At 38.0% G+C, this 26836-nt stretch overlaps 1 protein-coding gene across 1 annotated transcript in view; it reads right to left on the reverse strand.

The window, feature by feature from the left end:
* AKAP13 (A-kinase anchoring protein 13) overlaps nt 1–26836 on the reverse strand; it is a 204811-nt gene that overhangs the window by 63199 nt on the left and 114776 nt on the right. Inside the window, exons 8-11 of the mRNA XM_036735444.1 lie at nt 24445–24815; nt 16057–16252; nt 11634–11742; nt 1018–1060 (exon numbers count right to left, since the gene is read on the reverse strand). Of these exons, the coding sequence (XP_036591339.1) occupies nt 1018–1060; nt 11634–11742; nt 16057–16252; nt 24445–24815 (719 nt within the window). The remainder of the gene's footprint in view (nt 1–1017; nt 1061–11633; nt 11743–16056; nt 16253–24444; nt 24816–26836) is intronic.

Below are 26836 nucleotides of genomic sequence, written 5' to 3' on the forward strand. Positions count from 1 at the left end.
GTAAGCTTCTTGAGGGAAGGAATCAAAATCTGTATTACTGCTTTGTTTATAATGGCTGGTGCTGCTGACTGAAATTCTACGTGCAAGATTTTTTTCCCTCAGAGTGAGACAACAGCATGGTCCACGTCCAAAGAAATAAGGAATTAAAAGGCAGTTTTTACATGTAGCTGAAATTTTTATCTTTGGCATCATCACATCAGATCCATGTCTACCAATAAATGGACATTTTTACATCTCAGAGAAATTCACTTTGGTTATCCTCCAGTAGAGAATATGGAAAAAACAATACAAAGTAACAACTATTCTATTTTGAAGGGAAAAAAAAGTATAAGACCATTTGCCCAATATGTCCGAGGGGGAAAAAAAGCTGTCAGAGAAGATCAAATAGGAACACAAAGATTTTTATGTACCAGCAGTCTAGCAGTAAGTCATTAATGGAATCCTCTGTGAAAAGGAGATTCTTGCAAAAAAGTTATAGTTATGAAAATATTCTTAATTTTGTTGCATTCAAAACTATTAATCTCAGTAATTTAAAAATAAGGATTAAAAAGCAAGTGGAAAGAACAGAAATTTTCTATCTACTGAACAGTGCATACTGGTGTGTCATATCTGCCAGTGTATGGAAGCATAGCTATTAAAACTGAGAAATATACACATTACAAAGCAGTAGGACCACATATATTTACATACAATTATTACAGAACAAAAACCTGTCCGACAATTGCATGAATGCATGAATATTTCCTCACAACATCACAAAAGCAAAAGATAAAATTTTGAAGACACTCAGGTTCAAATGGCTCAGAGTAAATTTTTTTAAATAAAAAAAAGATTTAAGAAAAGGGGTAAATGTTGATGAGATTAACTTAATTATACTACTGTGAATTACCATCTAATAATACATGTGTCCTGATTAGACAGACAATTGCTTTGAGCTGCCAGTTCTTCACTGTGTGCCCCAAACTAATCTAATAACATCAGAGTTTCTGCAAACTTATTTCATGAAATATATAATACCTTTCAGTCAAATTAGCGCTGGTATTGTGGAAGGGTCGTGAATCTGAAAAAGACACAGGGAATAAGTTAGAATATAAGATTTCCTACAGTTAATATGACAGATAGAGCCAAAGCAATACTAGGAATTAGTATGCTGAAACTCAGTATCTGATGCCTTCTTGTTCTAAACGTGCAAGGGGATGGAACTAACCAAAGTAATTCAAGCTGATGGCAATGATGCGGCAATAATGAAGAGTGACTGCTGTGCATTGTCACCTGTGACAAATGAATGGCATGAAAAAAATACCTTATCAAGAAATGTTGTGATAACTTTACAATACAGACGTTAAAATATCTTCAGAAGCCATGAAAACTGTACCTTTTATTTTCTGTAACAAGAAGGATTTACTTCTCTGTTTTTATCGATATTGAGTTTCTTAAATGGCCATTTGCCAATATTACAACTTAATTAAAGTAGGAATTAAAGAAACATTTTCTAGTGATATCTATTTGCTTCTGCTCTGTTAATTTTGCCTTGGTAAGCCCTTATGTTGGAAATAACTTATCTTCTGAGCCTGTCAAGACCTGATAATTTTAGAAAACATGGACTGGAAAAAGAATTGGACTATAAGCCAGATGATCTGGTGGTTTTAGCCTTGCTCTGCCATCAATTAAGACATGTGACTATGGGGAAATCACAACCACTGAGTCTCAGTTGCCTCATCTATAAAATGGTTTTCCTTCCACCTTCAGAGGAGTAAACAAATTATTTTTCCCTTCTCTATAAATGAATCAGGCTACAGATCAAAGTAGGGCAAGGGAACTTCCTAAACTAACCAAATAAGAACACACAAAAATCACAGCAATTAAAATAAATATAAGCATTATTCCTATTAATGACATTTTCAGGGATGATAATGGCAGAAAGGCCATAGTCACACAATGGAAAGTATCATTTCAATGTTTAAATGTCTTGTTGTATCGATAATTTTTGTATATAATACACTTTAGTAGAGATAATATGCTGAGCCCACTTGTTGCAATAACACATAATAACACCTCTTAATTAGACTTCGAGTAAATTTTGCCAACTGATTCTTACCTCACTATGAATGAAATTACTTTTCAAAGATTACTTGGGGAAAATGACTACTAGAGTTTCGCCAGTCATAGTTCTAGTGTCTAACATGCTCTAGGAACTGGATGTAAAAAGAGAAATGTGGGAATGCGAAGAACCTGGACAAAAAACTTTTAAACCATTTCTAGACACACAAGAGGTTTTTGTGCACACATACCTCCTTCCTCCATGGAGGACCTTCCTATTTCAGTGATGCAAATCAGCATCAAACTATGTCATAGCTGGAAGTACAATGGTTGAAGAGAGATCTAGAGCCTACTCCTCCATTCCTCACCCCACCCCACCTCTGGCTTCACTGTCACCTCTCTGGCCCTCAGTTCCCTCGGTTATAAAATGAAGGGGGGGGTGGGGAAGGGGCAGACTGGATTACATCTAAGATCCTTTTCCAGTTCTACCGTCTTGTTGCCAGATAAGCTAAGTGTGCAACACTGTGGATTGGTTTATAATTTTATTTTGGAGGCATTAAGTAGCACTTAATATGCTGGTGGACCCTTTTTCTATTTCTGATAATGACATGATTGTGTGCCATAAAAGTATAGCTACTCTGGGGAAATCTTAGTTTCAAAAGATCTTGAAAATGAATGTTAACTAAATTCTCACAACTCCCTGTGCATGAGACATCTTTTTGATGTAGTGGGGAAGGATTTGCCTAAAGCTGTACAGTCATTAAGTGTGAAAGCTGGAATTCCAAACAGGGTCTAGAGAGGCAGAACAAAATGGTAATAGCAGGTATATAGCACTTCTAGCTTTACAAAGGGCTTTATATATATTTTCCCCATTAAGCCTCACAACAACTCTGTGAGGAAGGTACTATCAATGTTATTATCACAATTTTACAGATTAGGAAACTGAGACTTTCAGGGAATGTAAGTGATTTGCCCAAAATCACAATTGTTATTATTAAGTGTGAAAGTTAGGATTCCAAATAGAGTCTCCCCAAGTCTAGTGTTCTAGTGTCTAGCACAATAAGATGCTGTCTTTAGTAGAGAAGACTTATGGAATGACCACTGTTACCAACTCCTTTCATATATGCATCTTCACGAGCAATTTTTCAAACTCTAAACTCTCATTCACTAAACTCCCTAATTATAAGACTAAGTCAGTGATTATCGGAGAAAGAGAAACAAATTATCTTATAAGAAAGTTCTGTCGATAGAGAAATTTGGAAAAGTCTGGACGATATTTAAATAATGCTGAAATTTAGGGTGAAGGGCAAACAGATCATGTGACTCAAGGACATCAGTTATGAGAAACTGAAAGCCTTTTATTAAATTTCTTCAAGTCAGGAATGGGTCCTCCCAAAGAAAAGTAATTTTGGTATATTATAAACAAAATTTTGGCAATAGAGGAGATAACAATTTACACCTCTCTTCAACAATCTAAAATGAGACTCATATGGGCAGAGTGGATTCCTCCCAATTCACAAAGTCTGCTAACAATCTGAGGCCTTGTAAAATCTATCATAAACTAGGTACTATCAGGTAAAGATTTACCTATCTGTAAGCTACAGCTTACCCACAGGACTAAAAACAAAAACCAAACCAAACCAAAGGTTCGAGAGAGAAAAGAGCAGCAGGAGGAAAATAAAAATGTACATCTAGCAATTCATTGGTTTGATCCCAAAGGTAAGGTATTATTCTTGAAATGGTCTCATGATGGAAGGAAAAAAAAAGCCTATATTCTCACTATGGAAAAAATATGATAAGGGAATATTATTTTATATGGCTGAATAAACAACAACAACAATACCTTTGTGAGTTAGGATTTAGGATTGGAAATAAAACCCAAAGGATACTTAAAAGTTACTTCTTCCTCAATGTCTTTGGAGATGCTGGGGTTTAGGAAGGATCTTATTTCCCAGAACCTGGGAACGACATGAAATGCCATGAAATCAATGAGTTATGGGATGAGCACAAGGACTCTGTTTCATCTAATTCACAAAGTAAAGCATGAAAACAGGTGGCTTAGGTAAACCTCTGAGACTACATGCAAAGGACAGGGTAAAGGCTAGGAGAGCTCCTACTGTCTGCTAAGTAATACAACCTCTACAGCATTGACAAAGATGGCCAGTCCCTGCAGAAGAGCTGCTGCACATTAAAGCTGCTTACTTACTATGCAACTTCTCCTCTTCATCACTGGAAGAAGAGCCAAGAGAAAAGACAGTTTTAGACTTAAGGAGAAGTGGAGAGATGCTGATGGAGAAGGAAATCCGCCTTGCTGGCTGTATCTGCTCCTGGGCCTCTGAGGAGTGGGTTAACAGAAGATATTAGAGCATGTGTAAAAACATGCAAGCAAAGAAAGAGGTAACTAAAATGCACATCCAAAAAAAAAGTGCATGAAATCTGAAGTCCAGGTAGTTTCAAAAATGGAAGTGAAGGGCAAAGTGTGTGTGTATGTGTATGTTATGTTCTTTTTTTTTCTGAAATCCAAGACCAACCCTTTCTTAGGTAACATTATGAAGGGATGGACTCATATTGCCTGAGTTTTTTTTTTAATAGCTACACAGGGGTTCATAACCTGGGGGTCTATAAACTTTTTAAAAATTTTTTAATAGTTTGTAATGACACTTAAGATTTGAAGATCTTTCCCACCCATTAATAGGCCATGTCACCTCCTTACATCACAGGAAGCCTAAGTCACACGTGGTAGGAGGAACTTGCTGAGAGGAGAAGGAAAGTGTGTCACAGGAAATGCAGGGAGAGCAGTTAGAGCCGGGGGAGAGAGCCGACATGGCTGTGCTGTGAGTGACTGGGGCAAGGCCCCAGCAGGGGGCGGATGGCTTTGAGATGGAGTGGTTCTCTGCTGTGATACTGTGTACTGAATTCTTTGCTGCTGTGATGGATCAGGCTTACTGGTTTTGGGATCTGGTTCTCTGGTGTCTGAATAAATGGTTTACTTCTTCTGCGTTCTATACAGAGTCTCTTGTATGTTGCGATACAGAACTACATAAACATAATGACAGCTATTGTCTATATTGTGATTACTGCCTTGCTAATACATAGTTACATTTCAAAATAATTGGTTTCCTTTGTAATCCTATGTATTCTATGCAGTTAAAAACATTAGTCTGAGATAGAGGCTGTAGGTTTCACTAGATTGCCCAAACAAATCACTTGTTAGTTCACGATTTTAAAAGGTTAAGAACCTCTGAATTCCAGATCTCATTGCACATGGGGACATTTCTCTATTCTTCCATTTAAAATTCTGCCCAGCGGGGTGCTCTGTTATCCACTAGGCATTTGTAGGAGGGTGAGGAAGAAGTCAAGTCTTAAGGAAGAGAGATTTGTAAGGCTCTTTGGTGCCTAGTGAAGTTAGAAAATGTGACCGAAAATGCAAATCACACATAGGTTATATTAAAATTAAAAAGGAATTCTTATTTAATGGAACACTCAGCAGGCAGGACCAGCGTACTCATTTGTAGGCACATGGAGAGGTTAAAAAGCATTTTAAATAGTATTAATTTGAAAGAGGTTTGCTATATGGCACTCTTTAAATTGGACTTATCTCTTTCCTTCAGAAACTATTTATAAGGTCTATATGCATTTATTATATGTTTTCCATTCCTTTCCAAAAATGTATGTAGTTAGGCATAAATATATAATTTACATATACATACTACCGTTCTATATATACACGCATGTACATAAAGACATTTAATTTTATATATTCATGTAATATATATATATGCAAGTATATTTTGTTTATGCATGTATCAATACCTACATATATATACACACACACATATATAAAATCTTTCCTTAAAGAGTTTAAGGTGGGCAGCTAGGTGGTGCAGTGAGTAGAGCACCAGTCCTGGAGTTGGGAGGACCTGAGTTCAAATTTGACCTCAGACACTTAACACACTTACTAGCTGTGTGACCTTGGGCAACTCACTTAACCCCAATTGCCTTGCCTTTCCTCCTCCAAAAAAAAAAGTTTAAGAGCAAACACATTTATTTTTCGTTGCTTCTATCCACAGTTATCAAAGCCTACACCTTCCAATTCTTCATGTAACTAGGCTAAAATGGAATAATCTTATCATTGCATATACATGCATTTATAGATATAAAAGCAGAAAAAGAATGACATTAAATTTCTCATAAGATCTGATGTCTTTTTAAAAGGGCTCACTCTGATTTCTTGTCATAAAGGCTGCTATTTTTTTGTGTGTTTGTGTATGTGGGTGGCTGGCATATATTCTATATAAACAAGATGGTTAAGTTTTTGAGACAGATTTAACTGGATCAGCTAGCTTTCATAGCTTGATAATGGTGGTCCACACTATAGTTACCCACTAACGTACCCATCCATCAAAACACACAGGAGGAATTTTACAAGCACCCACCTACGATCAACTATATGAAAACAATCCCTCGATGCAAGCCCTGTGTGAAAACCATGCCTCATAAAAGGATAAACCAAAGATTATCAAAAAAGCAAGATAATGAGAGAGAATAAATCTGGTTAGGAAACAAACTGGAAAGATCTGTAGCAGCCGTAGTAGCAATTAATAATAACAATCACCAGCAGTAACGGAGACCTCTAAGTGCCTTACATGTTACCTTACCTGATGGTTGTGACAGCTGACAATCACACAGCGTATACCAAAATTCTTAAGACTTTTGGGACAACTTGTAGAACATTTTAAGGCTTGACAAGTGCTCTGTTTTCTCCTCAGATTCTCACAACAACCCTATGAGATAGGGGCTGTTATTCTTTTCCAAGTGATGGATAAAAAAACTGAGGGTAAGAGGTGAAGGAACTGGTCCAGGGTGGTCTGAGGCAAGATTTGAACCTGAGGCCAGTGCTTAATCCGCTTTGTTGCATCTTCTGAACGGATGACCAAGTATGATTGACAAGGTTCTCTTTTTAATGCTAAGCATGAGTGTGCGTAAGATCGCAGATCAAGAGATGGAAGAGAACTCAGAGTTCATCCTTTTACAGATGAGGAAACTGAGGCCCAGGGAGCTTACATAGCTTTCCCTAGGCCACACAAGTTATAAGTGTCAGGAGCAGGATTTGAACCCAGGTTGATTTGACTCAAAGGAAGGGCTCACAACACTGCCAGGGCCATAAAAAAAGTTACCAGCATATCTACTGCTTGGGAATGCATTCGCTGTGCTCAAGGATAAACAATGGGGAGTTTTATTATCACGGGCATAACCTGAAAGATCCCAGATGGAGGGCATGGGGCAGTAGTAAACAGGACTGCTAGACTTGGGAATCAGAACAGACCACAGTTAAATTCTTAACTCTGACAGGTACAAGTTCTGCTAGCTTGGTCAACCAACTCATTGAATGTCTTCGTTTTTCACTAATCTACACTCACTATGGACATCTCCATAGTGCCCTGGAAACCTCTTCATCCTGGAAGATCACTTCAGCCCTAGAACTCAGACCTCTTAAGGTACCTACACCCCTGTGGCCTCTCCCTCGGACAGAATGGCTCCTCCTGGAAATCCAATACAGAGAGTGTGCCCGGGCCAGTCATCTCACTGTTTCTCACTCTGGACTTCTATATCATGCCCCACAAACATGCTGGAAGACCCCACACCCCATATTCCCTGCCTCCTCCATCCCTGCCAGCCTTCCAACTTTCTTCTTATGTCTCCCCCACCCCCATTTGTAAGCTCCAGACTGTCTTTTTGATTGAATTTGCATTCCCAGGGCTTGGCTGGCACATAGTCAGTGTCTGATAAGTCTTTGTTGACTAACTTCTCAGTCTCAGTTTCCTTTTCTCAAAATGCAACACTGACCATCCATGCAGGGTTAGGAGGAAAATGTTTTCCAAATCTTAAAGCACTATATAGAAGGGTGAGTTGTTATTTTATTACCCTTCCCATGCCCAAGGTGAAACCTAAAAATTAATAACAGCTAACATTTATATAGTGCTTTAAGGTTTGCAAAGCACTTCGCACACAATGTCTCATTTGGCATCTGCCTGTCCAGGAATTTCTTTGAGTACTGAGAGACAAAAGCACTGTCTGATGAAAGAGAAAGAAATACTGAACACACTTCCTGAAGCAGTTTCTAGGTGGAAGCTCTCCAGGACATTATCCCACACAATTTAGGCAGCTTTGGTTCCAGAATGATTTCCTAGGAAATCTGTCTTTGGATAAACAAAATGAAATCATCCCGCTCTCCACAGAACAGCAGATTAAAGATCTGATTATGGGCTATCACTCTTTTCCTGTCTTTTATGGTTTCTTGGTAATCAGCCTGTTTTTTTCATGGCAAATCGTATAGAAATATTTTAGTCACCATATTTGCCCAGTATTTTCCTCTACATCAAGAACTTTTTGAAAGAGATCCTGGGCTTGAAATAATATGAGTCTGTGCTTTCCAGTCTGGCTGACTCTCTAACTAGACATTCCAGATAATAGCTCGGCTGAGACACACTAACTTTCAGAAGGGCTCAAGTGTTAACAGTTCTCAAAGAGCAGGGTGTGTGTCGGCCATTTTCTTCAGAAGGGAAGTAGACATGCTAAGGACAACAAATCAGAAGTCACTGATACAGGGGTAATTTTAGAAAGAATTCTGTTCCTAAACAATAGTGCTCATAATGAGACACAGTTGTTGGGAAAAAGCCTCTGGCCAACATTCTCATTTCTTTATAATTATTTAATGTGTGGTCAGAGAAAAATGAATCATACAGCATTGCAGCAATTAAGAAAATTATTTTTCACTGGGAATCAAGAGTCCAAATCATTCATACTGAATTTACTTGCAATAACCCATCCATCAAAACATCTGAAGTATCTATCGTTAACACTTAGTCCACTCAAGAACCCAATTTGCCCTCAGTCTTTAAAGGTAATTTAAAAATTTTAATTGTCACAAGCAGCTAGGTGGCACAGCGAAGAGATTGCTAGGCCTGGAATCAGGAAGACCTGAGTTCAAATCCAGCCTCAGACACTTATTGGCTACGTGGCCCTAGTCAAGTCACTTAACCCTATTTGTCTCAATTTCCTCATCTGTAAAATGAGCTGGAAAAGGACACTGCAAACTACTCTAGTATCTTTGCCAAGAAAACCCCCAAATGAGAGTTGGACACAACTGAACACCAAAACTATGTCACAAACACCCCCCCTAAAATATTATGATATGCCAAGAGATGCAGGTACAGAATGTTTAAGTGTTTTGGAAACGTGAGCTTCATGAGCCACTGGCAAACTAAAAAACAACAAAAAACTAATCTTTGGTCTTCTATTTTGGCCCATCACCCTTCAATTTGAGTTCTGTTGTTCTACTTAAAGTTTATTCTACTGAAAGTCAGAATTCTAACTGTCTCCACAAGGGCTTATCAATTTTTCAGATCAAAGCACAAAACATTGTAATAAGTCAGGAAAACAAGCCTGACAAGTAACTAAGTGTGTATATGTATGTGTGCTAAAGGGGAAAGGATGGAGGTGGGGGGGGATGAGAAGAGGGGAATGGGTTGGAGGGGTTAGGAGTGGAGGGATAGAGGAAGAGTACAGGAAGGGATGACCTATCATTTAATTATAGTAGCTAGTACAGGAATAATGACCAAAAAGAAACAGACTAGTCAAGACCTTTATGAGCTAATCATTCAAACCTGGGTAAAAGTGAGTAGTGTGGGCCACACGGCGGGAAGCAACTGTTGATAAAGTGATTAAAATCTTACTCGAAGCTCAGCTATTGATGGCGGTCTGCTACTCTTTCAATTCCCTTGGTGAGCCTGAGCAGAAAATTTCCCAGCAACAGGAAGAAAAGCTATATGTTGCCAGGAATTGCGGCACTCTGAGTGAGTCCGTTTTCTGGGAGTTAACTGTGTTATTTATAGTGGTTTGGTTAGCAACTGAAAACCTGGCCAAAAAATTGTTTTGCTTTTTTGGAAGAAAAATAATGAAGTGTTTCAGTTATGAAAGGAAGAAAGTGTCACATAATATAGGATAAAAGATCTTCTCCTTACTGGACATGTCCCAGTGTTGTTTCTGGTTGCTAAGGGGCCCTATCCATTAAGATCACATGCTTGTTAGTCATAGTGACAGCAAAGTGCTAAAAAATCTGACATACAGGGTTCTAACAATAAGGTTCTTTCTCCCTGGTTAAGCTCTAGCTATTCAAATCCACGAAAGCTGCTGTAAAATTATTCATTTATAACATTAGCTATGGTAAATGCCAAAATAAAGACCCCCTTCCCCCCCCCAGAAATTGTCTTTCTAATATAACTTGTGACATTATGTCTATACCTTTGAGTGGACATTTTTCGGTTTCTTGGATTTGCCACCAGAAACAGCAGGTCAAAAAGGTAAGACTAATGTCTGAGTTGTTATCTATTTGAAAATGAACAAAATGCCACCTCACTAGGAAATGTACTGCGGAAAGAAGGAACAGCTCTCCAACTGACTCATTCTTTTTCAAATTAATTTTCAGGTATTTATTGAGTGCCTGCTATAGGAAAGGCACCATGCTAAAAATGCTTCAGGGGACATATATGACATAGGTCTTGCTCTCAAAGAATTTACCATCTACTAAGGGAGTAAGACAAGAACAGAAATAACTATAAAGCATGTCAGCTAACATAAAGAGACTAGTTCTGTCACAGAAAGGTGAAGAAATTTTAATCCCTCACCAGTCTTGGTGCTACTTATTTCTTCCTTTTGGCTCAACTTGAGGAATTCCCCTCAGAAACCTGAAATTTCATTTACCTGGTACTCTCTCCACCTTTTATGGGATAAGTGGACACCATTCTGCATTGTAGAAAAATACCCCCTCTGGATTATCCATCTGTGAATTACTAAAACATAAGGGCCATGACTGTTTTGCTCTCACTAAAGGAATGCTGGAGTATACTAGTTTTACTCCAAGTATTATGTATGCACAAAGACTGTTCATTGTAAATGACTTTGAAAAAGGGATAGGAGACAGGGATTGGAGCTTTTACTTCACTAGTATGGGGAACTCCTGGATGAACAAGTACCTGCTACCAATGCAGGCCAGCACTTATCTGCAATTTAGAATCTGCGAGAAACAACCAGAGCAACTTGCCTCAAGTTACAGAGCCAGTATTTGCCACAGGTGGAGCTTGACAATTCATAATCTGCTATTCCATGCTTCCTCTCTTCAAAAAAGGGGGATAAAACTCAGCAGAGCTCCTCAAAGCTCAGGCTATCTTGTAGGTGATCTTAATACAATTTCATTGCTACTAAAATCCTGAAACTATACAGATCTAGACACAGAATTATTCTTATAATAACCACCTTCAAACACAACAATATAGAGATATCTTAACTGAGAAAAAACTATCTTAAAGCTTAATCACCAGCATTGGCTGCATTAGAATTAGAGGCAAGGGAATTCCTCAGTTTGGGTAGGAACTAGGCAGGCATGTATCTATAAAACAAGTGACACTTGAGAAAGTCAGCTCTTTTTAAAGAGAGAGTATCAGACAGAGAAAGGGAAAAACAAGAAGGTTTCAGAAGTTGATGCCATTATACTTTTAAAGAAACAAAAAGTGACTGAAAAACTGTATACTTACTGTCCAGTCCAGGATGACTAATTGTCATTAATGAGATGGATTTTGTCAGTGGAGAAGAAATGGCCGATGTACAATAATTAAACCCCTGTTGCTTGGATCTCTGGCGTGGCTGTGAAGCAGAGCACAACAGAATGTTCTGAGTACCAATGCTACCACCCTTGACAATTTCTGGTTCAAATGGGGCTACTCAAAATTATTATAGTCAGAATATACTATACCTGGAAAATGAAAATGTTTGAAAGGAAATAATTCTTAAATTTTTATTTATGTAAAAGGAAAAATAAAAATGTGATATTTAGAAATGTCCACTTTCTTTTCTCTCTCCTTTATCTGCTTTACCCTCTACTAGCCTATAATTTGCATAAGGAGTTATTTCTCATTTCTTAGAAAGAAGTTCTCTTAGGAAAAATCTTATTTCTCCTTTCCAATACCTAACGTAGTGTCTCAAAGCAGTAAACTGTTGAGTAGGAGTCAATCAATAATGAATGGCCAAGGAAAACACTGTACCCATTTTAACTCAGATGTAACCATGACATATTTTAAAAAAACTAACATATTTATTTATATGCTTTGATAGGCTATAAAGTAAAATTAACAAGCATTTACTAGGCACTTACTATAAGTCAAGGACGATGCTAAGTGCTGAGGGGCAAAAACAGCCCCTGCCCTGAAGGAACTAACAATCAAATGGGATGGTGGTGGTGGGGAGGTAACAAACAGACAGCTATGTACAAACAAGATATAGTAACAGATAAATTGGAGATAATCTCAGAGGGAATGTATTAAGATTAAGGAGGGAAGGCTTCTTGTATAAAGTAGGATTTTCATCTGAGAGTTGGAGCCTTACAGACTGTCATATGTTCTTAAAATATCTTATATGTGGAATAGGTTAAAGGCAAAGAACATCTTCATTTCATAGAAATTAAAAGTGAGGCACATGGAAGTTTAAAATGGCTTGAATCATCACAAAGTAAGCTGAATCGCAAAATAAAATCTGAATCTCTTAATTTCATCCGAAAATTAGGCTGTCCCATCATGAAATAAAGTTGACTATTTTGGTGAGTCTCCAACTCTCTGGCAGAATCAATGAACATTAGAATTGGAAAGTACCTCTGAAGTTGTCCAGTCCAAATTCTTACACTTAATGTAGGATTCTGTAGTATGACACCATAGACAAATTGTCATTCGGCCTCTGCTTATATTCCAGTAATGGAGAACTCACTGCTTTTTAAGACAGTCCATTCTATTGTTGGATGTTTCTAATTAAGGTAGGGTTCTTAGTCATTCTGGGCCAAAATCCGTCTCCTTGCAACTTCCTCCTATTAGCAATCTACTCAGTGCAACAGAAATAACAAAAATCCACTCTTTTCATTTCTCCTAAAAACAGAATACACCTCATCCTATTTATGTTATGAAGCCTACGACAAACTCAAACTATAGTTTAAATAATGCTCTGAAATTTGAGAGGTGATTTTAATGAAACAAAGTGAAACAAAGGTGTTATCAATACTGAACTTTTCTTAGAAGTGAGTCAACCAAATGCACAAGGAGAGGGTTTAAGTAGCATAAGCATCCTTTGATAGACAAGAAAAAGCTGTCTCCATTTGTAAATAGATTGGTAGAGAAGGCTACGCAAGCCAGTATCAATAATCCAATGTAATTTCAATTTTTTTTTTAACTAGGAGACCATGTCAGAAAGGGTTATACTTGAAGGATAACAGATATCCAGGGCTAACATAGTCCTTATTTGAAAAGAGATAGTCACTCATCAAATTCATAGAAACATCTGTCTTAGAAAAGGGATTGTAAGTAAAAGGGAGTCAAAATTTTCTAATTTCCCAACCCAATTATTTTCTTTCCCTTCATTTTTCTGTTTCTTATTCTCACTAGGTCAAGTAAATACAATAAACTGTTTCAAGTGCATCTACTCAGAACATAGCTTTTACAAATACAGCTTTCAAAAAAAAAATTAAGAGTGGGCCTGTAAAAGAACAGGCAGAATCTTGAAATTATTTTAAGTCTACAGATTGATTTTCAGTAGATCCACTCCAATTTCTCTAAGGTTCTGCACCTAACTGCATATTCTTTTTCTGAGGGCTGTATTTATGAAATGTAAATGCAGGACTAAAGAATTATGTGAATCCTTTGACGGTGGGCCTTTAAAAAATTTTTTAAAAAAAGAATCAAAAGTGCCACGCACAAAAATTCAGGCATGAAGAGAAAGAACAGGTATTATGACAGCCTATTATATGGCTTCTGATCTTACTACTCAGCCGAAACTTTTCTGTGCAAATGTGCCACTAATCTATAATAGTGAATCTGACGGTCCTTCCTCAGTCCTCAATCTTCTTGACCTCCCTACAGCATCTGGCACTGCTAAGCCCCTTCTCCTCTCTCTTCTCTGGGGTTCTGTGACTATTCTCTCCAGTTCTTCTCCGACATACCTAACGAAGGGTCTGTCCTGAATCTTCTTTTCTCCCTCTATACTTTCTTGGTGACCTTATTGGTTCCCATTTAATTATCATCTCTATGCAGATTAGCTCTCCTCAGCTCCAATCTCACATCACCAACTACCTGCTGAACATTTCAAACTCAACGTGTCTAAAATGGAACTCGCTATCTTTATCCTCTTTCACCTTCCCCTATTTCTGCTGAAGGCACCAATATCCCTCCAGGTTCTCAACCCCCTAATCTTGGCATCATTCTGGTCTCCTCACTTTCCCTCACTCCACACGTCCAACAGCTGCCAAATCACAAACTCAGCATGACTAAAACAGAAATCATTACACCCAACCCTGCTCCTCATCCCCCAACCCATACTGCTTCCTCATTTCGGCTGAGGACACCATTTTCAATTTCCTTCCTACAGCAGAGGCAGCCTCATTGTTTTCCTTGACTCTTCACTCTCCCTTACCCCACCCCCACATATGCAATCACCTGCCAAATCTTGCCATATCAACCTCCAGAGGAACTCTTGCATCTGCCCTCTTTTCACTATTCAAAAAATTATTTAGAGGCAGCTAGGTGGCACCATAGTGCACAGAGTGCTGCACCTGGAGTCCAGAAGACTCATCTTCCTGAGTTCAAATCTGCCTTCAGACACTTACTGGCTATGTGACCTTGGGCAAGTCACTTCATCTCACATTCTATATTCAAGCCAAACTGCCCTCTTTCTTGTTCCTGACAGATGACACTACGATTTCTATCTCTGTCCCTTTATACGTGCTATCCCTGTGGCTGGGATGAATTTTCTCTTCATCTCCAACTTGTAAAATCCCTTACTTCCTCCTGCAAGACTAGGAGAAGTCTTTCCCAATCCCTGCCCTTCCTGTTTATTTGTATATACTTTTATATGTACATACTGCTTCATCTGATATAAATTCCTTTAGAGAAGGGACTATTTCCTTTTTGTCTCTGTATCTTTGCCACCTGGCACCTAGTAGGTACTAAGTAAATGCTTGTAACTGAGTCTCTTATTTACATTAGTAATGTTTTATTGGTAGGGTGAGTGCCACAGACAGTCTCCATAATTCTTACACTAAAACAAAACTGTAGCTTTTCAAGCTGTGGAGAGTATAGTGGCATTAACTAAAAGCCAAGATGATCAAGAAAGGGGACTTTTTAAAAAAAAAAGACAACATCAAAAATTGTCTTTACATGTAATTGGGAAAAAAAATAATTAAAAAAGAGCTCCCAAGTCAGAAGCAAGTTGACACACATTTATTAAGCACTTACTATATTACAGGGGTATGCGAGAAGCTATGCACAGGTAAGATACACAGAGGATGAACTGGAGGTAATCTCAAAGGGAAGGTACCAGCATTCAGGGGGAAATGGAAAGGCTTCTTGCAGCAGGTAAGATTTCAGCCTAGACTTGAAGGAAGCCAGGGAAGCCAGGAGACGGAGAAGAGGATGGAGAGACTTTAGGTCCAGAACACAGCCAGTGAAAAAGTAGAGTCAGGAGATGGAAATACAAAGAGAGGCCTTGAACAAATGCTGTAGTACCTGTGTTTTTTTTTACCAGCTATTTGGGGGGAAAGTAATTATGGAATAATGAAAAACCAATAATGGTTTCTAAAGCGCTTGAAGGCAAAAGAAATTAGCTTCTGAGGTATAAAGAATTACTACCATATCTGGCAGTGAGGGAAGGCCTCCCAGAGCAAGAAGAAATAGCCTTAAAATCATAGCCACATTCCTAATTAAAGGAGACCATGACAGGCTACTCAACTCTATGTAAATCACAGCCTAGAGTTATCATAATTAGTAAGTTTTAATGTACTGGGTCCTATCCAGTAGAACAGAAAAAACTCTTATCCTCAGGCAGCAAGCCCCTTGTCTACTTTGATCACCACTATCAAGTCAGCTTTGGAGTAATAAAACACACATTCCTAAATTATCTCTGCAGAGCTAGAAAGAGTCTTACCTTATGGTCAAACATGCTGTGCTCTCTCTGGTCTAACTCTAGGTCCTCTTCGGTGAGTGACACCAAAGAGTCACCACGTTCCTCGCCACTGAAGGGACTTCGCCTCAGCTCTTTTGAGCTCGCGGAGTTGGCATCCAAAGCTGACGATGGCTTACTGTTGTCCCCAGCTCCTCCAGATAGGCCTTCTAAACTGAAACTTAAATGAGGGTCACAAAAGTTAATCTCTGAACTTCAAAAAAGAAGACATCTAAAATGAACGAGCTGTTTCAGGTGGCCACTACCAATTACCCTATCATTCTTTTGACGTCTGTTGGTATGTTAAACATGTAGCTAGACTGCAGAAGGTACCCCTCCAAAGCTCTGGATGGGTGCAAGACATCTCTCCACTCAAGTCTCTTAATTTCTTTTCTTCCTTTTCTAATCCATCCAAAGCCATAAATAAAGCACTTGAGAAGGGATGGTTGAATGAAGGAAGCCTAATTCACTAATTTTTTGTTCTGCCAATAGAATTTATCTTTTGGCTCATGAAGTAATAAGCATTGTAAAAGAAGTTCTGTGTGATTCAATGCATACCCTTTGATGGGATCTACTGCCCTGTTAGTAGGTAAGTTACCAAAGTGGACACCTGTGTCTGTAACCCTCAGGAGCCAAACATGGCAAGGTGACTTCGTATTCTAAATGTATAATACTTACAATCTAGAAATAACCTACTAATCTTTCAGACACAGCTCATCATTGAGAGGTTACAATCTATATCAATGAAGGGCATACACAGCAAAAATTTTTTTAAAAAAAATCAGAGCTATGCTGGAAATCAATATAGGTGATTTACACTCCACCTGACAAGCACTTGAACATAATAAACGCATTTTTGTGTTTCCTTCCCAAACAAAGACAGTATTGCTGAGGAATTTTTTAAAAAACCACACAGATTTGGCCAGCCAACACCAATGCTGTAGGCTTCCTGGGAACTGTTAGTTGCGGACAGACACATACCACCTTCAAAGCAAAAGCTGCTAATCACCTTTGGTAGAAAGTTATCACACTGGGGCTTTACTTTTGCATTTTACCATTGGCAAAGGAGAAGAAGGATATACTTAGGAGTTTTAATATTCTGAATAGGAGTCAGGAGCCAAATATTTTATCTTGGGAAGTCCAGGATAGTTTTTGTATCTAGAAAGTGTCTCATAGTTAGCTTATTCCAAACTTCTCTAGAATGGGGAGAAAAATATTTTTCCCCCTGGGGACTGACTAAACTAGAAAAACAAGAGAAACCCGCAAAAAATACAATGGAAACTTCATTAAGATAAATCACTATGTCTGATTTTGTAGTTAGTAACTGACCAAAAAGTTCTAGGTTAGAACTCATTGGATCTAGGTTTAATTTTGTCCAGGAGTACTTCTACTCAGGAACCAATATACTTAAACCGTATGTGTGTGTATATGTATGTATATGTTTACTTAGCTGAGAAGTATTTTTAAAATAAACCATTTATCTTGTTATATAGCCTCTACTATCTAGAACATGAACCAATTGATTTTCCTAAATACCAATATAATCATTACCAATGGCATTCTCAGTAATATTCAGAGAAATTTAAATAAGCTGAGAATAAAAGTGGAGATACTGAAGAATTCTGGTTCTTCACTGGATGGGAATTTTAAAAGCTTAGGAATCTGTGGTCACCAGAAAGTTTAATTATGAAGATATTTTGACAAATAGTTGGCTACTTATGAAGGAGAGAAATAGGTCAATGGACTAGAGGTAAGATTATATGAAATTAAATCCTCATAAAAGAAATCAATGAATTTGGGAACAAAATAGAATCACATTTCATTTCCTTTCTTGGCTCCTCTCATTGTTAATCTTTCAAACTCCTAAGGATCTTGGTGTTAGAACAAAGAAAAAAAAAGCATTCTACCATAGCCACACTGATAGATTTCTCTTAGGTAACACCAATTCTAAAGCCACTAAGGACACACAGATTGCATTTGACTAATGCTCCACTCCAGAGCCTTATACCTAAAACTAGGTCAGCAATGCCAGGAATAGAGGAACATACCCCCAAATGAATGCAAAATGTTCACAGAAAAAGCAGGCTTGCTTATACACATTCCAGCCATTGCAGAACTCCAAGCCAAAAGCCAAGACTTTGCCACACTTCACAGTGCCCCCATCTGGCTACTAGACATGTAATGATACCATACCTTCTACAATTAAAGTCAGCACTCAGGGCAGCAGAGTATTGTACACCAGAGGGACACCAGCTCATACTAGGGATATCAAAGACAGAAAAAGAGAAGTGGGGAAAGACCAAGGGTGTACAGACATTACTAAATTGCAAAAGGAAGGAGGATAGTTAGAGACAGGCTAACATTTAATTTTCAAAAAAGTTTGGGAAAGTTACATTATTTTAAAGATTTAGAAATGGGATAGACTGATAGACTTTGAGACTTAGCTTCTTTACTGATCGCCCAAAGAGACAGTGTTGGCAACAACTGTGTAAACACATACAAAGAAGTGTATCAACCTGAGCTATGGGGGAAGAGATTTCAGTTCTACAGCCATCACTTATGGCTAAGAAGCAGCCCAATGACACAAAATACGATTAGCGCTTGGTATGCTGCATCTCACAAGGCAGTCATATTGTTTTATAGGGTTTTATAAAGCTAAGACAGAATTTTTATTGTTGAGTAATAACTGACCATGCCACCACTCATTCTCATCAGTCTGACATGACATCTAAATCTCATGTAATATTTATAAGACTTTTAAAAAATTATGCCAATCTTTTCGTCAAAAGAAAAAAAGGAACCCTGTGTTTGAAATGTGCCTGCTAAGGCTCAAGGGTGTTTCTATGTCTTCCATGCAACCTTTCCCTAAAAATACTCTTTCTTTCTTTCACAAAGGTAAAAGAGAATCTGATAGTTAAGTTCCCATTCTGCTCCAAAGAGCAGGGACAGAAACATGCAGAATTCAAAGCAAACAGTAACAAGAATCAACGGCCAACTCAACAAATAAGTACTCAGTGAGAGGGCCAATTAATTCACAGTCTACCTGTCAAGTTTCCTTTAAAAGAGCAAACCTCAACAATTTTTTTTTTTACCTTGACGTTTCCAAGAGTAATTCAGGAAGCTGTTATTTTCAAAAAATAAACTGTTGCTGCCTGAGCTTTCAAAGGTCCTCTAAGTGACCTTCCTGTTTTGGAAGGTAGATAGTTATGGATAGCTCCCAAGTAATTGATCTTAAAGTTCATTTAAAGAAAGAATAGAGACATGAATATGACATATTCAGCCCAGACTTCTCACCTGAATCTAACAAAGGCAGGTGGGAAAGCTGGAAAATGCTAGGAGCTACTGTATAAGCTTCTAATCAAAAATGAATGACAGTGAATTTGTCTTGGGGAGTAATACTGAAGACAGGAAAAGGGTAGAGGCAGAAGAAGGCAATATTGGGAGGAAGAAGAGAGTAATTCTCCTCAAACTCTGTAAAATAATTAAACTGAAATACAGTATCTTTTAAATCAGATTAAATTTATAACAAAAAAAAAGCCTGAGACAACAAAAGTCTAAATTCTATCTAAAAGGGATTTTAAAAAATACCTAGACATAGGCTAACTTAGATAAAGGGCAGACCATAGATATCCATTATATAAGAATATGCAGGATCTAATATTTCCTCTATATACATAATAACTTAATCTCTGACATTACAAAGTGAATTTTCATCATCAAAACATGTTATCCCTGGAATTAGCTTATTCTTTTCAGGTACACCTCATCTAATGATAATAATACTCAATGACCTCAAAGGCTCCAGATATACAGATTTCAGAAAGCCTTGGCTATTTTAAACCTGAAAAAAATTATAATGCATGCCCTAACATGTCACATGTTACAAGCTGAACTTATATACAATGATTTCTTTGGTTTGTCTTTCTGCTATATACCAAATTCTTCCTCTCTTTCATGTCAACATATGATAGCTGGAGTTGCCACATTTGCAAAGACTATATTCATGGACCTGTCTCCTATGCTATAACCAAGTTCTTAATACACATTTAATGAGTGCATATTTATAGAGGGCTTCCCTGACTTACGAGTCAGACAGGACCAAAAGTATTTAAAATAGCACAAAAGTCTCTCAAAAAATAAACAAAAAAACAAACATCCCATGGGAAAAAAGGTCAAAGAAAAAGATGTGTGCTGATTAGCTCTAAGATAAACTACAAGAGAAATTACTATAACCCAAGGACAGTTTACTAGGAAATTTAAGCTTTACATATGAAAACAAACCTCATACATAAAACCTGGAATTAAAAGAAACTGTTGTTTGAAAAGCATGGGAAAACCTAAGTGTCAATCTCTAAAGATGACCTCAGCTGAGTTTTAGAACATTCCCTTAAAAATGTTGGCAAACAAGCTTATATACTAAGATCAATATAACCACTCCTTTTAGGGAGCTTAATGTTTACCAAACACTAGCGAGAAATTCAGTGAGTTTAAAAGTTAAAATGTTGTTACATCTCCCTTTTAATTCTGCAAAGCCAAATAAAGACTACCACCAACAAAATCCAAAGCAAAGCAAACCAAAACCTATTCCTCTATCCCTATTGCTGGAAATATGAGAAGGCTGAAAAAAAAAAAAAAAAACCTAAGACCCTGACAGTCTTTTCATTTTGCTTTCTTTTTACTGGGCTCCGGTGTTTGTTAAAGAAGGCAGGTGAAGAAGAAAGAACAAGAGAAGAAAAATGGACATGAAAAAACCACAGTGAAATAAAAACTCAAACAATGGTAGGCCTGGTGATTTCCTGGCAGAGAATTAAATGGAAAATTGGCCTAATGGGCTACCAGGAACAAACACAAGGTTGCCTATTCTCACAGGGTAGGTACTAGGTTTAACACCAATCTTCAAGCTATATATATCCTTTGGATTCAACAAGGGAAGCAAAGACCTCAATATAAAGTTATTTTCTATACTAATAACTCATAGTAAGAGATACACTTTTCATTTAGAAAAAAGATAAAATTAGAATGGAAAAAATTTTATGCTTAAAAAGCTATTTCACGCGGAGTGACCATCAGGAGTTATAAAGGAAAGGTTCTCTGTTCTCGTAAGAGGCGATTTGACTTTTAAACTCATTTCCTCTAAACCATAAGTAGAATGAGATGCTTGTTAGTACACACTCAAATGCAAAATGGTTAGTTAGTAAAGTTAGTGGACTCTGTACCTTCTCCTATGAATGGGAGGCCTCCTTACAACATCCCCAAGAACTCGCATTGAACTGAAAATGAATCATGTACAGAAGTCAGAGAATGAAGTGAAACAAAATGAATACAAATGCATGAAACATACACATACAAAACACAAACTGGGAAGGTAAACAACTCCAATAGAGAAGTAGTATATGAAACCTCAAAGGAAAAGGATGGGGATTGGGAAAGACATCCAAACCCCAGAAGCCTAACTTCTTTTTTTGAGAACTATTTCACTCTCTCCTCAGGAGGTACCTCTGAAAGGTAAATACATTCCAATAATACAAGATATGAAGTAGATAATAATCAATGAGGTATATTAAAATTCAAGGGTGAATGGTAAGAATGAAAAAATGCGTTCCACTGAGCTTTCCAATTTTTAAAAAGAATTAAAAATGCAAACTATAGCATGTGCATATAAATTTGTACCAATCAGGCAGCTAAGCTCATCATCTACTGATAGTTAGGACCCAATTCCTCTGTTGGAGGATTTTTTTTAAATGAACACATAATTTAATTATTTAGAAGTATTCTATCTTCTTACAAATTCAGGCATTCAGCTTCTACCAAATCACGTTTTGCAGATGTCTTAAAAATCCTCTTTGTTTAGCATTAGCCACGGCTTCCTTATTTTCTACTAGAGTATACTGTTCTTAGAAATCCTTTAACAGATTCTGTACCTTGAAAAAAAAAACCCTCTCAGTAAATGAGTTATGGACTTACCCTCAGTTACTCATAAATCTACTCTTATCTCTATGGTTTTTGTTGATTATCGAATAGATGTGATTATGTATATGCACACATGTACATGAATATAGATATGTGTATATTTATATATATGTGTGCTATGTGTGTATACACACATACACAATCTGGTTATAAGAAATTCCTACAGAACTGTGCATCACCAAAAGCTAGTAAGGGCACTAACATTCAGGAATCTGAGACTCATTTGGTTGTTGAAGTATATAGTGTTGGTACAATGCATTTAAAGAAAGACTAAATTAATTATTTTCTGTAAATATTTAGCTTTCTTCACAACTGAACAGAGTAAAATATAAAAATGAACATCATCATGTCTAAACATGGAAAACTAATTTATATAATAAAAATAATCTAGAACTATAACACTGAAATTACTACAGGTTGTTGCAATGTAAGAAGGATATTAAAAACCCTACAGAAAAACAAATAAAATGGTCAAGAAAATTGAAGGGCTACTATATGTGAAATACCTGCCCCCTTCCCCAATAGGATAAAATTTTTGGTTTTCAAAGGAGGGACTTGGAGGAGGAAGAGGGAATGATTATGATAAAGGTTCTGACTAGGATGGGCATGGCTTTCTTCAGGTCCTAGAGCTCCCCAAAGCTTAGGACAGATTAGGACATTTTGAAGGAAAAATTAAAGGAGATATCACTTCATACAATTCACAAAACATATCACACCTCCAATAGCTAACACTGGCTGAAATAGCAAATACTTTAAGAAGGATTCAAATATATATATATGAATAATAGATTCAGAAAATTTTTTCTAAGTTCATAGATAATTCATTCATATTAAAGTATGAGGGCAAGCAATGGATGTAAAAGGCAAAAATCCTTAGTTTGCTTAAGTTAATGTCATAGAAGAAAACTATGTCTTCCCATAGAATGATCTCTGAGAAGATAAAAAACATTAACCTTGATAGGTAACTTCTTATCTTAGAATCATAAAGTCATGGAACTTGAGACTTGAAAAAAATGTTCTTAATCAGCATATAAGTGTGTGTGTGTGTGTGTGTGTGTGTGTGTGTGTGTGTGTGTGTGTGTATAAGCAAGTTTCAGTAGGCAAGATATTGAGGATTTTTTTTTTTTTTTTGCAAAATTTAGGGTCAATCTCAAATGAACATAAACATTACTTGTCACACAAAATTTTCAAGAACTGCTAAGTGTAAAATATTAAAAATGGTAGTATCACAAGGCAGATAAGAAAAGAGGATCCTAACCGAGGGTCCTGCTTCTTCACTGACTACAGCTGTGTGGAGTGGACAGTCACTTCACCTGTCACAGAGTGAGTATCCTTATTTGTAAGATGGAGTAATAATGGGTTGGACTAGATGGCCATTAAAGTCCCTTCCAACTCTAAAATTCTGTGGGAAAGCCCTCTTGTTCCTCTCTCACATGAATGTAGAAAGGGATCAAATGAAAATGTTATGTGGGAACAACCTAAAAACGACCAAGCACCATAATAAATGTAAGCCACTGATGTTATATGAATAGATTAGCCACATAAACCGAAAGTTCTTGGAGATGCGATTCAGGAAACGAAAACTCCTTTACAGCTGGTACACACCGGTATATACAGCAGCAGGTAATCCTGAGCTACCAAAGAAGCAAAGGATCACAGACTTAGAACTGGAATGGATCTGAAAGACCATCTAGTCAAACCTGCACATTTCACAAAAGAAGAAAGTACGCCTTGAGACAGGTGAACTGATTTTCATCACACAAGCAAAGTGTCAGGGGCACAGTTTACTTTAACTGCTACAAACACTGTCAGTTGTGACATCTACTCCCATTAGTAAGTGGGGATATAGAGGACCTGGAAATTCAAGCTGTATCACAGTTCACCAGAACTATTAAAATGAAAAAAAAACTATAAAAAATCATTTGGCAAGATGGCATTATGAATCAAATCTGACTTCTCATAATCTACTCCATACCTGAAAAGAGTAGGCAGGACCTAATTTATGGAAGTCTCTCTGGTTATCTGATACCTTAATGATAAATACTAATCGGCTAAGACTAAATGCACTTACTTGGGGGTTTGGGGGTGCCTAGTAGTAACACTGACAAATTAGCCTTTACAAAAACTTATATGATATAAGAAACAGATGGTCATAATTTCCATCGGGCACTCTGAAAAGTCTGTGTTGGGGCTGCAAGTAGGTACGGGTTTTTGTGCGGTTTTTTTTTTAATTCCAAGTCTATGTAATTTTTTTCTTTCTTGCAATATATTTTATCACTTATTTAAAGTTCTTGGAAGAAACATGTCAGGAAGGTTAAACCACATTATCAACCAGATGCCCAAGGCAAAAATGTTCTAAACCAGTGAACAATGTGAAGAATGAGAGAAACACTGTTATCTCACCTTCGGTGATTCATCTCAGCATCACTGGCAGCATTTTTTCCTGGTCCCCAGCTGTGTCTCCGGAAAGGGGACAGAGAACGCATAGAGCTTCTCAGGACAGAGCAGTTTGTGGGCACTTCGGTGATGCTGTCCATCTCCTCTTCTTCCATTTCACCTGAGCCAGCAGGTTCACTCTCACTTTCCCGTCCCTCAATTCCTACCGTGTGGCTATAGAACCCATCGAGGCTCTGCCGATCCTTGGTCCTGTTTAGGTTCCGAATTTGGGGGAGGGAGATGTCACTGCCATGGGAAGAGTGCCGGTCCAGGGAGGCTGTGTCATCTGTGGAAGAGCTGGACCCAGTGATATCACAGACTGATTGCTCCTCTTCAGGCTGTAGTGGGACAGAAAGAATAATGATTAAAAGCACAGCAGAGTCTAGCAAATAACTTGGGGCAAAAACACTTAGACCACACACTAGATGGCTCTCAAAAAAAAAAAGCAGCTCAATATAAAACTCCAGTAGTCCTTCCAAAAGCATTCGTGGTCTTCTGGTGACCTAGATAACTCAACCCTAGATCACAAGCATACACATAAAGCAGAACATGCTCAACGCTACAGGGGCAGTATATATGCATTATGCTGGGGGAACAATGAGGAGAGAGAAGTTACTTCTGACTATAATGGATCAGCAAAGGCTTCATTAAAGAAGCAGCATCTGAGCTAGGTTAAGAAGGGTACTGAGAGTTTTGACAGAGACTCATCAGGAGGTGTACTGCAAGGATAAAAACAGCATGTCAAAGGTCTAAAGGCTACAAAAATAAAAAAATGTATTTGGGGGAAAAATCCAGTTTGGTTGAAATGATGAATGCATGAAGGAGAGTAACAGCCAGTTAAAGCTGGAAGGATGAATTGAAGCCAAAGCATGGAGGCCCTTGAATGTTTTATCAATAAATTTTTAGAACTGATTCCAAAAATGATAGAGTCATCAAATATTTTTGAGAAGGGCTTCACAGAAAAGGCTTATAATGAGCCGGAGGCATGAGTACCTCATTACAGTCTTCCAAACAATTAACAATTTTTGGCTTAACAAGAATCAGATTTGCACATCCTTAATCTAATTTCCTAGGCATGTGTTTTTTTAAAATCTCCCTTACAAGATTACAAGTGATCTTCTACACTGTTAATGAATCCCTGAAATACAGCAGTTTTCATAGTAAATGCTAAAAATAAGAGATTACAATTGTTTTTGCTTCTCCTGATCCTACACAAAGGGAAAAAACCCCTCCAACCATAAATAAAACTTCGGTTAAATATCTTTCAGCAGGGGGCGGAGCCAAGATGGCAGCTGGAAAGCAGGGACTTGCCTAGGGCTCTCCCTCAGGACACTCCAAACACGGATAAAAAATGGCTCTGAACAAATTCTAGAACTGCAGAACCCACAGAATAGCAGAGGGAAGCAGGGCTCCAGCCCAGCAAGCCTGGATACTCGCTAGGTAAGGTCTATTGCGCACGGAGCTAGAAGCAAAGCAGAGCCCAGCGTGGGCTTCCCCCATTCCAACCAGATGGGGAGCTGGGTGGAACAGGCCCTAGCTTACTGAATGACTGAGCTGTGGCAGTAACCAGACTTCTCAACCCACAAACACCAAAGACAACAGAGAAGGTTAGTGGGAAAAGCTGCGGGGAACAGTGAAAGGAGTTCGCAGTTCGGCCACCTCCCCTGGGGGCAGCTACAGAACTACAGCTGCAGTTGCTTCCAGCCCCAGGCCCTCCTGGTGGGAGGAATTAAGTGGTGGATCTGACCAGGAGTGCAGAGCCTGCTTAAGAGCTGAGTCAGGTCCTGGTTGGTGGTTCTTGGGGGAGGAGGAGCACTGGTGTGACAGGCACTGCTGTGAGAAATAGCTCTGAAAATAACAGCGCATCCCCTCAAGCTTGGAACAAAGTACTCTCTACTCTACAAGTAGTCATACCCCAACTAAAAACTTAAGGTCAAGTAGTTGGCTGGGAACATGGCCAGGCAGTGAAAACACACTCAGATTCAGACTCAGACGTTGGAATCTTTCTTTGGTAACAAAGAAGACCAAAACATACAGCCAGAAGAAGTCAACAAAGCCGAAGAGCCTACAACAAAAGCCTCCAAGAAAAACATAAACTGGTCTCAGGCCATGGAAGAGCTCGAAAAGGATTTGGAAAACCAAGTTAGAGAAGTAGAGGAAAAACTGGGAAGAGAAATGAGAAGGATGCAAGAAAATAATGAAAAACAAGTCAATGACTTGCTAAAGGAGACCCAAAAAAATACTGAAAAATATACTGAGGAAGACAACACCTTAAAAAATAGACTAACTCAAATGGCAAAAGAGCTCCAAAAAGCCAATAAGGAGAAGAACGCCTTGAAAGGCAGAATTAGCTGAATGG

Source organism: Trichosurus vulpecula, chromosome 8 (assembly GCF_011100635.1).
Source record: "Trichosurus vulpecula isolate mTriVul1 chromosome 8, mTriVul1.pri, whole genome shotgun sequence".
NCBI lineage: Eukaryota > Metazoa > Chordata > Mammalia > Diprotodontia > Phalangeridae > Trichosurus > Trichosurus vulpecula.